The sequence below is a fragment of the Pteronotus mesoamericanus genome, unplaced genomic scaffold, assembly GCF_021234165.1.
Source record: "Pteronotus mesoamericanus isolate MK-2021 breed Mesoamerican mustached bat unplaced genomic scaffold, CSHL_Meso_final scaffold_54, whole genome shotgun sequence".
Lineage (NCBI taxonomy): Eukaryota > Metazoa > Chordata > Mammalia > Chiroptera > Mormoopidae > Pteronotus > Pteronotus mesoamericanus.
Genome location: NW_026555321.1, coordinates 18,145,389 through 18,163,434, shown reverse-complemented (window position 1 = coordinate 18,163,434; position 18,046 = coordinate 18,145,389). Strand labels below are relative to the sequence as shown.

Sequence of the window (18,046 nt, the reverse complement as noted above, 5' to 3'; positions counted from 1 at the left end):
ATAAAAATATTCCCTGCCCTAATAGGCACAAAGAAAATAATCAAGATATACTACTTCACAAATGGAACATTAATTTGACCACATAGTATTGCAGAGAAAATGATTTATGAACAATCTTCATTAGGTGAAAGGATGAAGCAGGACGGACCATGCTGACAACATGTGCACAGATTATTATCATCACTAAGAAAGAACAACCCACTGTCATGTACTCATTTGCTGTGAGACAATATAAATTTGTGTTGTATATGCAAATGTAAGTGTATATGCTCATATCCATATATCAACCTACAACATGCATGACACAGAATAAGGTGATAGGTGGCTATATGCATGTAGACATCTGCTGATTATACTTGACATATTCTTGCTTAAAAAAGAAGGGTGGAGCCCTGGCCAAGTAGCTAAGTTGGTTAGAGCACTGTCCCAATAAGCCGAGGTTGCAGGTCCAATCTCCAGCTAGGAAACATCCAAGAAACATCCAATGAATACACAGATAAGTGGTAAGTGGAACAACAAATGGATCCCCCCCCCCCCCCCGCCCCGACTAAAACTCAGTAAGTAAAAAATTTAAAAAAACAAAAAGGAATCTAATCCCACTTCTAAACCTACCAATTTACAGAAGAAAATATGGGATACACAATAACATGTTAAAGGACATCAAGAGGATAAAATTAGCCAAGATAGTTAGTATGTAAGGAAATTCCATAAAACAAATGAATTTGTTTAACAATACATGGATTTTTTTTTTTAAAGGAGGGACATGCTGTTACAGACTTAAGAAACTAATCATATATAATGTTGAAACTTTAAGAATTATTCTAGCTAACTTCAAAGACATCTGACACAAAGAAAATGTAATACGTACTGATTTTGCTTCAAAATACTCCGAAAACATTGAGGAATGGTAAAAATGTTGATAATTGCTGAAACTGGATAACCAATTCACAGGGGTTCATTAATGTCTTCTCTGTGTGACAAAGTTTAAGAATTAAATTAAATTTAAAATTTTTAATTAAAGAACATCAATTATATAGTGTTATTTAAAAAAAAAGAATGCAATATTAGATTGACATTTCCCTATGATTCTGCTCACACATAACACTATTTTAAAAAGAGAAGTTTAAAAAAGTTAAAGTGGTTAGGTCCAACTTAGGTGTAAATTTTATAGCAAAACATACACCAGCCAATTTATGGAATCTAGGAGATCTGGTACATCTAAATCAGAATTTCTCAAAGTCAGCACTCAAACATTTTAAGCCAAATAATTATTTGTTGTGGAGTCCTGTCTTATCCATCACAGGATATTTAGCAGCATCCCTGGCATCTACCCATTAGATGTCTACAGCGTTTCCCCTCTCCAAGTGGTGACAACCAGAAACATGTCCAGATATTGCCAAACCTAATCTGTCCCTGATCTGAACTGATAATTTTTTAGAATGGTGAGCTTACTATAAAAAGCAAAAGGAACTTAATAGTATATTCTTAAAAATCTTCCAAAAACAACTTGAGTAAAGCAGCATGGCACTAGCCAGAATCAGACAAGGTACTTTTTCCACCTTAACATAACTCCTCACAACCATCCGAGATCTCAAATATTTGAATAAAAATTCAACCTTTTTAAAAATGTAAATATGTACATTTCCTTATATTTAAATATAACATGTTAAACAAATTAGGCTTTTCTGGTGATTTTTATTAAATATCCAGAATTAGGCAAATCCATACAGGCAGAAAGACTAGTGGTTGCTAAAAACTGAAGGTGTGGGAAAATGGGAAGCAATTGCTTAATGAAAACGGGGTTTCCTTTTGGGGTGATGAAAGTGTTCTGGAGCTAATAATTGTGCAACACTGTTAATGTATTTAGTGCCATTGAATTGTGCATTTTAAAACAGCTAAAATAGTTAAGTTTATGTTATGTAAATTTTACCCTAAGAGAAAAAAGGATGAGGTAGGTAGCTACTTATGTTGTTTTGCTAGACTAGATCTGGGAAATATACAACAATCACTAAAAAATACTGAATGTTAAACACTGGAAATGTAATCTACTCCTTTGAAAATTAATTCAGATTACATATCTAAAGTGTAGAACGGTAAAAATCAACTTGATGAAATATAATGTAAACTTTAAAAATTACAACTAGGAAGATTATGTAGCAACTAGGTAAAGCAAGCATGACTGGAATGAAATGAAGCTGCGTGAACCCATATTATATATGGGAGCTCCGTATTATTTAATGCATCCTTGAAAACATATTTTTATAAAATAACAATACAGCTACCCGATCTGATCATGAGTCATGTTAATACATGCAAAGCATCTAGCACAATGTATTTTGCTAAAAGCAAAGGTTATAAAACTACTTATACCCTATGTTTAGAATTATGTATTATTCATTCCAACACTTATTGACTGCATTGCTATGATGTGTTAGGTGCTGGTAATAAAGAGATAGCATACAATTAGTAAAGGGGAAACTATCTCTCTCTCTGTCTCTCTGTCTCTCTCTCTCTCTCTCTCTCTCTCTCTGTTTATGATAAAAGGATATAGTACAATGATAACTAGGAAAGCCCAGGCCTTAAAACAGGCAAAAAGGAATGTTTATAAATACCTAATTAATGAAACACATTTTACAGCCAGAGAAGCACAACTAACCCAGTCTAGTGTAGCAGGGTGAACTGAGTGTGTGTGCGCATGTGTATTGTCAGATGCCACTTTTGTTAGGATGATCGTCTTTAAACAAGGATTTGGACAGAAAAGGCAAAAAGCCATTTGTAACAAAGAGGACAGGTTGCAAAGCTGGCCAGAATGCAATACAATAGAAAGAGAGACACTAGAGGTGGAAATATAAATTGATATAGCCTCTGAGATGGGCAGGTGACAACAGCTAGCAAAATTATGAAATATACATACCACTGAGAAAGATCTCCAAAATACATCAATGGGGGAGGGAGGGATACAACAATCAAGTAAACTGTCATGTGTGTTAACAGGGGGAGAAAAATAAGAACAGATTTATATATGCCTGTCTTGTCTACTTCAAAATCTGTATCACCAATACCAAATTATATACTCTCCTCTGTATCACATGGCAGAAATCTGAAACTACATTTCCCAGAACCCCTTTTCCCTAATGATTCAAGGGTAGCACAAGTCAATGAAGGACACTCATGCAAGATTTAGTGAAGAAAATGAGAACTATTATTGTTTGATAGCAACTGTGGGTAAATGGACAGAAAGACAACAGGCATGAAGTTTGAAGTGGCTGCTGCGTGACAATGACCTGCTTTTTCCAGACTCAATATTGTACAGCAGATCCTCAAATAATGTCATTTCATTCAACATCACTTTGTTATAACGTTGATGAGATGCCGCTGTTGATACCAATTAGCCAATGGTAAAAATGGAGTCATTATACATCATTTGGCCCCAGTTCCAAGAGCCTACTGACGACATTAAGCAAGGACTTACGATACAATGTCAATTTTCCAAAGTAAATTCACAATTTCAATGGAATAATAGTTAAGCTCAATAGTTTCACATGGCAATTTGAAATTTTTTAAAAGATATATAGAATATCAAATGATAAAAAGAGTCAGTCTTGGAAAAAAAAGGAACTTCATACCATATACAAAAATAAAATTCCAGGTGGGTCAAAAAACTAAGCGGATAAAGATACTGCAAATTTTTAGAAGAAATTGTAATTTTAGGAACTGGATGGATTTCTTACACAAGAAAGAAAAAGTAACATAAAAGATGCATATGATTATATTACAATTAAAAATTAGTGAACAAGACCCCATAAACCAAATGAAAAGATTAGCAACATATTAATATGTATATATACAAAACCAACAAAAAATTCATGGCATACTCACAGACACTGACTGCATTGTAAGTGTGTGTGGAGGAAAAATAAGCAATTCACACAAAAAGTTTTCATTGGTCAAAAAATAGATAAATATAGTCAATTTCACCAGGAACCTTAGAAATACACATTAAAAGGTACTACATCAGACCCATCAGACTGTAAAAACTGAAGTTAAACTAAAACAATTATGAAAGATGTAATATAACTGGTACAACCACTATGGAGAAAATAAAAATTACACAGTAAAGGTGAACATGTGTACATATTCTATAACCCAGAAAGTCTATTTCCACACATCAACTTCAGGGAACTTTGATAAGGACACAAGGAGACACAACAGAACTTCTACTAAATCACTATTTGTAAGAGCTGAAAACAAGAAATTACTTAATTGCTGTATGTTAGGGGAATAAACTATGGTGTATTTGTATAAACCATAGCAATTATAATGAATGTATCCACATGGATAAGTTTTAAAAACAATGGTACAAAAGACACATAATACCATTAAAAAGTTTAGAAACACAAAAAATGGTAGTATGTATTGTTTGTGACATTTTTATGGGTATGTATATACAATGTAAGTACAAAAAATTAATACTATGTTAACTTTCAAACTGGTTTACCTGGGAAGGATGGGAGTGAGGCTCTAACTTTATATGCAACTACTTTATTCTTTAAGAGACACAAAGCATATAGGGTAAAGTATGAACTAACATCTTGTTTATTCCTGGTGATAGGTCCTTAGGATTCTACTGAATTCATTTTATCCTTTTGGTCTAAAAACCTCAATCTAATTAAAAATATTTTTCAAGAAAGATTTTTCTGTTTGACTTGAATGCAGAAGATGAACTGAAATGGAGGAAAGACGGGATAAGGGTAGAATGGTAAGGGAAGTACGTTAATCCAAGGGAAAAATGACAGCAGCATGAACCAAAAACCATGGAAGTGGGAAGGAGGGAGAATTAGGCTAGAGAGTTCTTCATATAGTTATACAAGCTGATATGCCTATGAGTCATTTTCTTTTCTTTAAGATCTCCTATATTGTTGAAATGTTTGTGCGTATACACTAAAGTAAAAAAAAAAAAAAAAAAAAAAGTTCCCTGATGTCAGCTTGATTTGGGGGTCTTACAAAATTCAAGTTCGATTATGTCACCTCCTAGTTAGTGAACTTAGGCTACCTTTATACAAAATTATTTAGTAAAAATCAAAGCCAAGGAACCTCTATCCTGAAATTCTAACTCACAGTATTACATGTCTGAATTATACAATGTACCAAGGACACATGCTTGTCACCTTGCACCAAAACTTGTCACTTTCATTATTGTATATCACATAAAACTGGCAGCTTACAAAGTCTAAAATTTATCACCTCTAATCATCACCAGAAAAAAATATTCTACAGACAAGCGTCTCAATATTCAGTCATTAACACTGGACCCAAACAGAATTATAGGCAAAAATATTGCAAATTCCAAAAAAAGATGTAAGAACAACTCAATAGCCAACCCTACCAAATAACAACGTCCTCATATATATAATTTGAATCTAACAGTATCCTTTCATCAAAACTAGTATTTCAGATGATTCCATCCTATGTGTGCATGCATATGTATTCACACACATTCATGATTAATTTATAGAGAGATGACAACCCAAACAGACCCAACTCTGATTAAGGAGGAAATGCAGGCACAGAAGTTCACCAGGTCACCACTACACTTCCTTTCACAAACACTGCAGTGAGATCCTAGGACCCTGAGAAACACCATATGAAAAGTACTGCTCTTAGAAAGTTACCGAAAAAATATGTGAAGCCCTGGCAGTCATTTGTATGTGTAATTTTTTGGTGTAAGTACTGAGGTAACAACTTTTAAAAAGGAACACTAGTTTCTTTCAGGGTTCTCTTAGTAACATAAACTGCCTAAGAGAGACTTGACTTTAAAAAAAAAAAGGTGGGGGAATATAATAAAAGGAAGGAAATAAAGAACTCACTTTATCCTCTGCTCCTACTTGTGTTTATACAGAATTCCTTTTCAGTTTGTAATGCCAAGTCCTTCAAAAAACTCCACACACATCTATTTATTTCATTTGGGAAAAGGAAAAATAGTTTGTTTCCCAGTAACTCCAAGGTAGAAAAAAAAGTTATCTTGTCTTTTAAGAACGATTCATTTTTTAGAGGCAAAGATATTACAACTTGGGCTATCTGGTTGATACAACACTCTCTGGGCACTGGCATCACTGAGTATAGTTCAATTGGTGATTGAGATGAGGTCTGTCCAGAAAGTATCCAGTCACATGCTATGCAAAATAGAGACAATTATTGAAGAAGATACAAGATACACAACTGGGCCTTTTTTTTCCTGATCATAACCGTAGACCCATGGTTCATCTCTGGTTATGACCTTCTTGAGGAAATCTGGCTCACTGATAGCAGTCTGAATCAAGTCATCAGCAACTGCAGTACAATATTCCTTCTGCTCTGGCAGCAGAAGCCACAGAATGAATTTTGCCATGACACGTTTCATGCCAAGGTCCTGCATCAAAATCTCAGACACAGTCCCCAGATCAGCTTCCAGTTCTAGCATGACCTTTGCTGACTGCAGCTCATACACGTTCAATATTCTCAGATGTTATGCTTGTTGCAGACCTCCCAGAACATGAACTACTTTCAACAGATTCCTGACCATCTTTGAAGCATTTGTGCCACGCTTTTATTTGCACTGTATTCATTGCATCGCCCCTGAAAGCCTTCTGAATCACCTGCATAGCTTCCATGGAAGAACGTTGAAGCTTAATGCAAAATTTGATGTAGATTCATTGCTCTACTCGCTCAGTCATTTTGAATGTGACGGCCACAGAGCACACATGCTCACTCAATGCTGTCTACTGCCCTCACTGACTAGTGCAGTGAAGTCATCCTTGTTCATGCATGTACATCCCAGTCCACTAGGCTGGCAAGCAAACTATTCTTGTTATATTAACAAAGCCTGGACTTTTTCTGGACAGACCTTGTATTAACCTATCATCATTTTTGTGTTTCTTCTCTTTTTAGTCCTTCATAGTCCTTTTGTCCATTTTTCATCTTTTGTTTCTGTTCCTAACATTTGTCTTTTATTAGATGAAGTCAGATACAACTACCTGTGATTTCTGATTTATGAACTACTGCACAAGTAATCAATCACTCTGGTAGTGACATGAAATGGTTATATTTTAGAGTTAGAATAGATCTAGGATTAGCTCTGTTATCTTGGTAAAGTCACTTAATCTCTCTGTAAAATAATGCCACTTACCTCAAATTCAAATAAAACACTCAGTACACCTGAATTTCTTAATAAACGTAAATCCCTTCCCTATCTTTCTGCTCCTTCCCTCCAACTGTCCCAGAGTAACTGCTGGATCCTTTGTCTTTAAGGACCAAAACCGAAGAGCAGAATTTAGGAGACTAGGGGAAAAAAAATCTTTATAGATCACATCAAGGTGGCTCAGGAAATAACCAAGGGGGCAACAAAGGGGTATGAAGAAGAGGCCAGCGCTCCAAGCACTACGCAACCAGAGTAGCTCTGCCTCTGTCATAAGATATTGGTATAAACCACAGGCTTCATTTGGTAAAATGGATCTGGTGGCTTTTGAAATATGAATTCTGATAAATCACCAGAGTTGACAATCCCATCTTTCCCCAGTACAAATACATATAACATAAAAACTGCACCCTCAAAAGTCACTGGGTGGCCATCTTCTTCAATGGTTCACTTCTCCCCTGTCAGAAGGTCTGCCCAGGACACAGCCCTCACAGCCACATCTCATCTGTCAAAAGTACCACTACTGTTCAAGGCCCAATCCTTTGTGCTTTTGCAAAAGGAGGAACTTTTGGAAAGCTACTGGGGATAATCTCACATAGGAAAAGGGCAGAATAACTAAATCATGGCAAAGGAAGGAATGTAGATGAGCACCAGGAATAACTGCAACCAGGCATTCGAACAGCCAAGACACTTTCTTGTTAGACAGTGGGCATCATTCTCTCTCAATGCCAATCAGCTTCCTCCAAAGAGTGGCAAACATGAACAGCGACAGCTCTCAAGAACTACATCTTATTACACCATAGAGAAATGATTCTCTTCTCTGGTTTCAGTTAAAACCTCCCAGGGAATTCTGATTGGCCTCTGTGAAGGGAGGGGGAGGTGAGTGACCAAGTAGTGAAGGACTCTGGTAAGTCCTATTCGAACCACATAGTAAGCGACAGAGAGATGAAGAGAGAGAGTCCAAAAGTAAGGAAGTACTATTCCCATAAGACACAAACATGGTGGGCAGGCCAAACAACATAACTATTACAATGGAATAGGAAGTAAAAAACAAAAAACAACAAAAAAAGGCAGTTTTGGGAATCAAAGACATCTTAGTTAAAAACCTTACTCAATCAGTTAGCCAGCAATAAACCTTGGGCAAGTTATAATCTCTGAAATCAGTTTTGTCATCTAGAAAATGAGGCTAAAGTAAGATTTAGAAAAATAAATTTCATAAATTTCCTAGTATAATCCTAGTACATAACATCATAAAGAAATGTTTTATTAGATCATTTAAATGATCTAATAAAATTCATTAAATGTCACTTTTTTCATCAGCAAAGTTAGAAATAACTGAATGTTTATACAATCACTGTATTAAAGTGTTTATGAAAGTTCCTGGCATATAACAGGTATTTTTCTATCATTTAGAATTACAGAATTTTAGGGGACTCAAACTGACACTTGATTATCTGCAGGAAAAAGCCTTTTATGATACCTCTAAACTAGAAAAGTTCCTCCTCGTACCAAGCTGAAGTCACTTCTTGTAGTTTTCATCCACTAGTTCTTAATTTGACATGATAAAAGTCCATTCCTGCTTCCCCATGGCAGGCCTCCAAATATTTGAGGCAACCATGATGCCTCCTATTCACCTACCCAGGTTAATTTTCCCAGTTACATGTTCCTATCTGCCTTAAGTATTCCATATAACATGAACCCATTGTCAGAAATGTGATAATTCAGATGTGCAATAGCCACAACTGAGGCCTCCTTGTCATTTCCCTTGCACCAATCACTATACTACTTTTTGTCAAATACGCTGATATGCCAACAAGAGGTACAACCTCCCACCTTCCATCAATAATATGCCACTGGAATTAGTTTTTTAGAAGAACAGGATCTTGCATTACTCCCTATTCAATCTCCCTTTGTCTGATTCATATCTGATCATAGCAGCCTCTCAACATCAATTATCTTAGTTCCTTAATCTGTCATCCAAAGTCCTAATACTGATGTTCAATGATGTTACTGGTTCTCTTCTTTCCAAGTTTACAGTAGGATTACACTTCCCTACTCACCCAACACCTAACTTAAGGGGTGGTCATACAATTTACTTTAATCAGTTAAACATGAGTTGAAGTGATGTGACAGAACCCTCTGAGGGCTGATACGCAGTTCATCAGATTCCTTTTCTTGTACCACAAACATAAACTAACTCTTAATGATTAGTGCTTTACCTCCCCTAAAAACAAATAACTCTTTAAATAATTTATTCTAAAATCTCACCTGAGAGCCACATCCAGCTCTATAATCTTCCTTCTTCCCCTTTCTGAAAAGTGGAGTAACCTTTCCCTGTCTCTAGTCTTCAGGCACCTCTCTCCTTAACTCCACAAGGCCTGAAAACATAAAAAGTTATTGAGAGAATTCATTTTCAAGTTCCTACAACCAAAAATATAATTCATTTAAGTCAAGAACAAATTAGTGCTATTCTTATTCATCTCTGGACTTTATTTCCATCATTCCGTTAAATCTCACTATTTTGTTTAAACCCAAAGACTGACCTTTGATGAACACGGCCAGTCACAGGAATCTTTTCCTTTATATGTAATATTTGTTTTCCCACACAGAGCTATTCTCAGTATTCTGTGCTATTCACTTGCTGCTTAAGGTTTATTCAACATTTACCAAGGACCTACTATGTATAAGGCAACTGCTTGGCCTGAGACATGATCTCTGCCCTCAAGAAATTTACAGTTAAAAATGTCAACTGACTACCTGAGAAGTGGGTAAGAACAACAACAGAAAAGATTGTAAATGCCCTACTTAAGGAGCATAATACAGCGTTTAAAAATATAAACTCCGAAATCATACAGTTCTTGGTTGGTTTTCTGGTGTCAACTTCCTCATCTATAAAACTGGAATAATAGCAGCAAAAGGAGTGTTCAAATAATTAAATCAGACAACACAAGTAATGAACTTAGATCTATTTAATACTAATATTATCCTGAATATAATGGTTAATAATTGAACAGAATGACACTAATACGGCTAATGATATTTATATTTTAGAAATATTATGCTTTGGATTCAGTAGCAAAGGATTAAAGGGTGAGTCTAAAGTCCAGAAATACAGTTAAAAGGCTGTGGCAGTAATCAATAATTCAGGTAGATAGAAAGAATGAGAGAAAAATCACCAAAGGGTTTAGTCTGGCTCTTATTAATAACGGTATAATCTTGTAAAAGTTAACATCCTCTCCAGGCCTCAGTTCTCTCATCTAAGATTTGACCTAGATGATTAAAGTTTATTTCCAGTGCACCACCTCTTTTTAATTACTTCACATTTTACCTCTATATGTCTGTCATGGGCATCTCTTATACAAATACCTTTAATAACAGAAACAAAATCTCCAAGGAATAATTAAATGCTAACAATTACCTTCAAATGCAAGCATAAAACACAAAAGGTATGCACAATGTCAAGACTGGAAGAACACTGCCACCTGTGATTAGGCTTTCTTTGAGATAGCAAAAAAAAAACACACCAAAAAACAAAAAAACCTGTCACAAATCTAGAAACAAATCTAGAAGCTGAATTTTCTTTGAAATGTATACTATCTTTATCATTTTGTAAATAAAAACCCCAGAGCTTTCTGTAGAACAACTACAAACAACTTCTAAGATATACTTCCCAGAGTAAATCTCTGAATAAACAAATTTTTAAGTCATCTAATACCATTTTCTATTTAATCTCTCCATTAGTTACAACTAATAAATGAGAAAAATAAAAGGATTCTAAATGAGAAAGAAGTAAAATTATCTCTGTTTACAGACAACATGATGTTATATGTAGAAAACCAAAAAGATTCCATTACATCAATAAATATTAGAATTCCAGAAAGCTGTAGGATACAAAAATCACACACACACACAAAAAATCAGATTTTTTTTAATGCACTAACAACAAACAATCGAAAAGGATATTAGAAAGAAATTAAAGAAGACACAAGTAAGTGAAAAGATACCCTATGTTCATGGGTTGGAAGATTTAATATTGTTAAAATGAACATATTACATAGAGTAATCTCGATTCAAGAAAATTCCTATGTAAATTCCAGTGTTTTTTACAAATTAAAATCCATCAGAAAGTTTATACGGAATTTCAAGAAACTATGAATAGAAAGAACTGAGAGGTTCCCCATTTCCTGATTTCAAACATTACTACAAAGCTACAGTAATCAAAACAGTGTACAACTGGTATAAAAACATACAGACCAATGGACTAGACCAGAGCCCAGAAATAAAGCCTTGCATAGACGTATGGCCAAATGGTTTCGACAAGGGTGCAGAGTCTTTTCAACAAATGGTGTTAAAAGACCTGGATATCAGCATGCCATAGAATAAAGTTGAACCCTTACCTTATACCATATACAAAAATTAACTCAAAATGGAACAAAGAACTAAGTGTAAGACCTAAAACTAAAACTCTTAGAAGAAAAAAGCTTTATGACTTTGGCAATGATTTCTTCATATGATACGAAAAGCACAGGCAACAAAAGAAAAAAATAGGTTTCAGGGCTTCCAGCCAAGATGGAGGCATAGGTAGATATGCTTTGCTTCCTCACACAACCAAAAGAAGGGTGACAACCAATTAAAAAAACAAAATACAACCAACTGCCAGAAAATTGAACTGTATGGAAGTCCAACAACCAAGAAGCTAAAGAAGAAACATTCATCTAGACTGGTAGATGGGGCAGAGACTGGGGCCGAGACGGCGTGTGACCAGGCGACGACTGGAGGACCAAGCAGGCAAGGTGGAGGTAGGCACTCCGGGTGGTGTCACATTTGTGTGCAGATAAACTGGGAGGAACAGCTGGGGAGCGAGACAGACAGCGCAACCGATGGTTCCAGTGCAGGAAAAGAAAGCCTCAAAAGCTCTGGCTGTAAAAACCTGTGGGATTTGTGGTGGTGGGACAAACTCCCAGCCTTGAAGGAGAGTCCGTTGGAGAGACCCACAGCGTCCTAGAACATACTCAAACTCACCCATTCAGCACTAGAAGGGCCCAATTCGCTCGTGGGTAGCAGAGGAAGTGACTGAAAGCCGGCTGAGAGCCGAGCAAGCGGCACTGTTCCCTCTTGGACCCCTCCCCTACATACAGCATCACAACTCAGCAGCCCGTGCTGCCTCTCCCTGGCAAACACCTAAGGCTCCGCCCCTTCCAACATACAGGTGCTCTGAGACAAAGCAATATGGCCCAAATGAAAGGACAGATCAAAGCTCCAAAAACAGAACTAAACGATGAAGAGATAGCCAGCCTATCAGATGCACAGTTCAAAACACGGGTAAATCTGGATGCACACCGTAATGGTTGAGTATGGTAGCAAAATGGAGGAAAAAGTGAAGGCTATGCAAAGTGAAAAAAAGAAAAATACAGCAAAGGGAAGGAAACCAGGACTCAAATCAACGACTGGGAGCAGAAGGAAGAGATAAACATTCAACCAGAACAGAATGAAGAAACAAGAATTCAAAAAAATGAGGAGAGGCTTAGGAACCTCTGGGACAACTTTAAATGTTCCAACAAATGAATCATAGGGGTGCCAGAAGGAGAAGAGGAACAGCAAGAAATTGAAAACTTATTTGAAAAAATAATGAGGGAGAGCTTCCCCAATCTGGCAAAGGACATAGACTCCCAGGAGATCCACGAAGCTCAGAGAGGCCCAAAGAAGCTGAACCCAAGGAAGCACACACCAAGCCACATCATAATTACATTACCCAAGATTAAAGATAAGGGGGGAATCTTAAAAGCAGCAAGAGAAGAGGAGGCAGTTACCTACAAAGGAGTCCCCATAAGACTGTCAGCTGATTTCTCAAAAGAAACCATGCAGGCAAGAAGGGGTTGGCAAGAAGTATTCAAAGTCATGAAAGACAAGGACCTACACCCAAGATGACTCTATCCAGCAAAGCTATGATTTAGGATGGAAGGGCAGATAAAGTCCTTCCCAGATAAGGCCAAGTTAAAGGAGTTCATCGTCACCAAGGCCTTATTACCTGAAATGTTAAAGGGACTTATCCAGGAAAAAGAAGATCAAAAACTATGAGCAGTAAAATGACAACAAACTCCCAACTATCAGCAATTGAACCTAAAAACAAAAAAACAACTACAGACTAAGCAAACAACTAGAAGAGGAACAAATTAGCAGAAATGGAGATTGCAGGGGAGAGGGAGGAGGAAGAATGGGGGAAAAGGTACAGGGAATAGGAAGCATAAATAGTAGGCTTTTGCCAAAGAACTTACATGTACAACCCATGGATATGAGCTATGGGAGAGGGGAATGCTGGTGGGATGGGGGTGCAGGGGAAAGGGGAATAAAGGGGAGCATAAAATGGGACAACTTTAATAGTTATAATCAATAAAATACATATTTAAAAATAATAAAAAAAAGACAAGACCCATAAATATGCTCATTCCAAAAGACCCATCTCAGAACAAGATACACACAGACTAAAGTAAAGAGATGTAAAAGGCTATGTCTTACAAGTGAAAAGGAATAAAAAGCTAGGGTAGCAGTAAAATCTGACAAAATACACTTTAAAACCAAGACTACAGTAAGAAACAAAGGGCACTACACAATGATAAAGGAAACACTCCAACAAGAGGATATAAACCTAGTAAACATTTACACACTCAACATAGGAGCACCTAAATATGTGAAGCTAATCCTGAGGGACATAAAGAGACTGACAGTAACACAGACATTTTCGGGGATTTTAACACCCCACTCACCTCAATGGATAGAACTTCCAAACAGAAAATCAACAAGAAGACAGCAGCCTTAAACGACACACTAAATCAAATGGATTTAATTGGCATCTTCAGAGCATTTCATCCCAAAGCAGCAGAATATATATACTTTTTAAGTGAACATGAAACGTTTTATAGGAAAAACTACAGGTTAGGACATAAAACAAGTCTCAATAAGTTTAAGAAGACTGAAGTCATATCAAGTGTCTTCTCTGACCACAATTCTATGAAACTAGACCTGAATCACAAGAACACTGAAAAACACGCAGACATGGAAGCTAAATAACATGTTATTAAACAATGCATGGGTCAACAAAGAGATCAAGGAAAAACTCAAAAGATACCTTGAAACAAATGAAAATGAGGACACAACAATCCAAAATCTGTGGGACACTGGGAAAGCAATCCTAAGAGGGGAAATTCATAGCATTACAGGCCTATCTCAAAAAACAAGGAAGAGTTCAAACAATCTAACTTCACTCCTAAAGGAACAGGAAAAAACAACCAGCAAAGCCCAAAGTGAGTAGGAGGAAGGAAATAATAAAGATCAGAGCAGAAATAAATGAAATAGGAGGCTAAAAACCAAAACAACTTGAGAGATCAAGAATACAAGAGCTGGTTCCTTGAAACGATAAACACAATTGACAGACCTTTCACCAGACTCAACAAGAGAAAAAGAGAGAGGACCCAAATAAATAAAATCAGAAATGCAAGAGAAGAAGTACAACTGACACCAAAGAAATACAAAGAATTGTACGAAAATTTTATGAACTATATGCCAACACACTGGACAATGTGGACAAAACAGGTAAGTTCCTAGAAACATAAATCAGGAAGAATCACAGAATCTGAATAGAGGGATTACATCTAGTGAAATTGAGGCAGCAAAACAAACAAACAAACAAACAACCTCTCAACAAACAAAAGCCCTGCACCTGATGGCTTCACAGGTGAATTTTACCAAACATTTCAAGAAGAACTAACACCTCTCCTTCTCAAACTATTTCATCAAATTCAAGAGAAGAGAAGGCTTCCGAACTCATTTTACAAGGCCAGCATTATCCTAATTCTAAACCAGATAAAGACACAACAAAGGAAGAAAGTCATAGGCCAATATCCCTGATGAACATAGATGCTAAAACCCTCAACAAAATATTAGCAAACTGAATACATCAATGCATCAAAAAGATCATACACCATGATCAAGTGGGTTTTATTCTGGGAATGCAAGGTTGGTACAACATTTGCAAATTAGTATGTGTGATTCATCACATAAACAAAATGAAAGGTAAAAACCACATAATAATATCAACAGATTGCAGAGGAAGCATCTGATAAAAATCCAGCACCCATTTGTAATACAAACTCTCAGCAAAGTGGGATTAGAGAGAACATACCTAAACATAATAAAGGTCATATATGACAAACACAAGCCAGCATCATACTCAACGGGCAAAACCTACAAGCATTCCCCTGAAGATAAGGAACAAGACAGGGATGTCTGCTTTCACTTCTTTATTCAACATCGTACTGGAATTCTGAGCCACAGCACTAAGGCAAGAAACAAAAGGCATCCAAATTGGAAAGGAAGAAGTAAAACTGTCATTATCTGTAGCTGACATGATACTGTACATAGAAAACCCCAAAGATTCTACCAAGAAACTGCCAGATCTGATAAATGAATTCACCCAAGTAGCAGGATACAAAATTAACATCCAGAAATCAGTTGCATTTTTATATGCACTAACAGAAAGGGAAATCAAGAAAACAGTCCTATTCACAACTGCTACCAAAAGAATAAAATACCTTGGAATAAACCTAACCAAGTATGTAAGAGACCTGTATACTCAGAATCTTATAAGGCACTTAAGACAGAAATAGAAGATACAAGTAAGTGGAAGCACATACCATGTTCAGGGATAGGAAGAATTAACATTATTAAAATACCCGTACTGCCCAGAGCAATCTATAGATTCAACACAATTCCTATCCAGATTCCAATGATGTATTTCACAGAACTAGAACAAGTATTTCAAAAATGTATATGGAACTACAAAAAGCCCTGCATACCAACAGTGACCCTGAGAAAAAAGAAAAAAAGTTGGAGGAATCACGCTACCTAATATCAAACTACCCTATAAGGCCACAGTAAACAAAACAGCATGGTACTGGCATAAAAAGCAGACACATAGATCAATGGAACAGAATAGAGAGCCCAGAAATAAACCCATAGCTTTAGTCAGTTCACTTTCAACAGAGGAAGCAAGTACATACAATAGGCTAAAGATAGTTTATTCAATAAATGGAGTTGGGAAAACTGGACAGATACGTGCAGGAAAATGAAACTAAACCACCTTATTACACCACACACACACACGAATAAATTCAAAATGGATCAAAGACATAAATGTTAAGACCAAAAATCATAAAAATCGTACAAGAAAAACATAGGCTGCACTATCTCAGACACTGATTGTAGCATTATTTTTTTGGATATATCTCTCCAGGCAGGGGCAGGGGAAACAAAAGGAAATATAAACAAATGAGACCACATCAAACTAAAATGCTTTTGCACAGAAAAGGAAAACAACAACAAAATAAAAAGACAACCCACAGAATGGGAGAACATATTTTCTTATACATCTGATAAAAAGTTAATATCCAAAATTTATATAGAACTTATAAAACTCACAGCAAAAAAAATCGAACCCAATTAAAAAATGGGCAAAGGACCCAAATAGACACTTCTCCAAGGAGGACATAGAGATGGTCAATAGACATATGAAAAGATGCTCAACATCACTAATCATGAGAAATGCAAATTAAAAACACCATGAGATATCATCTCACACTTGTCAGAATGGCCATCATCAATAAGTGAGCAAACAAGAGTTGGCAAGGAAGTGGAGAAAGGGGAACCCTTCTGCACTTTGATGGGAATGCAGACTGGTGCAGCCATTGTGGAAAGAAGTAGGTAGATACTACAAAAAATGAAATGGATCTGCCTTTAGACCCAGTGATCCCTCTTCTGGAAATATATCCAAAGGAATCTGAAACACTAATTTGATAGAACATACACACCCCTATGTTCACTGCAGCGTTATTTAAAATCATCAAGATATGGGAGCAGTCCAAGTGTCTATCAATAGATGAATATATAAAACAACTATGGGACATTTACACAATGGACTACTACTCAGATGTTAAAAAGAAGAAAACTCTACCCTTTGTAACAGTATGGATGGGCCTGGAGAACATTAAGCTAAGTGAAATAAGGCAGTCAGAGAAAGACAAATACCATATGATTTCACCCATATGTGGAATTTAATGAACAAACAACTAATCGGGACAGACTGACAGATGGCAGCAGGACAACAATGTGGTGATGCTGGAGGATAGGGGGTATAAGGGGACTAAATGTTAATGGAAAAAATACAATAAAGATAAATCAGAAAAAAAGAAAAAATAAAATAATAAACATAAAATACCTAGCAAAAAAATCAATAAAAACAAGACAAAAAATTTAAAAAATGTTAGTGACAGTAAAGTGAAATTAAAACTCTGTACATCGCTGGTGAGAATGTAAAATGGTACAGTCATTAAACACAGATTACCATATCATCCAGCAATTTCATTTCTTGTATATATCCCCAGGAGAACTGAAAGCAGGGATTCAAACAGATATTTATATACCCATGTTCAGAGCAGCACTATTCACAATAGTCAAAAGTGTCCATGGATGGATTAATGGATAAACAAATATGGCATATACATATATTGAAATATTATCCAGCCTTAGAAATGAAGGATAGTTTGGCACATGCTACAACATCGATGAGCCTTTAAGATATTACGCTAATTAAGTCAATCTGAAAAGGACAAACAACCAAGACCAGTGTGGCTCCATTGGTTTGTTGGGCATCACCCCACAGAGAAAAAGGTTGCAGGTACCATTCCCAGCCAGTGCACATGCCTAGGTTGTGGGCTCAGTCCCATCAGGGCACATGCAAGAGGCAACCAATCTATGTTTCCCTCCCTCTCTTTCTCTTCCCCTTCCCCTCTCTCTAAAAATAAATAAAAAAAAAAAAAA

At 36.3% G+C, this 18,046-nt stretch overlaps 1 protein-coding gene across 4 annotated transcripts in view; it reads right to left on the bottom strand.

Annotated features, from left to right (window-relative positions):
* ANKRD28 (ankyrin repeat domain 28) overlaps positions 1 to 18,046 on the bottom strand; it is a 183,179-nt gene that overhangs the window by 143,066 nt on the left and 22,067 nt on the right. The window contains exons 2-3 of one of the 4 annotated variants that reach the window (XM_054595438.1): positions 9,443 to 9,552; positions 869 to 970 (exon numbers count right to left, since the gene is read on the bottom strand). The exons of 1 other annotated variant lie outside the window; for it this stretch is intronic. In XM_054595438.1, the coding sequence (XP_054451413.1) occupies positions 869 to 898 (30 nt within the window). In that variant the 5' untranslated portion in view covers positions 899 to 970; positions 9,443 to 9,552. Of the gene's footprint in view, positions 1 to 868; positions 971 to 9,442; positions 10,080 to 18,046 lie in introns of those variants that run through there. 2 more of the 4 variants (XM_054595439.1, XM_054595441.1) reach the window with 2 other exon arrangements.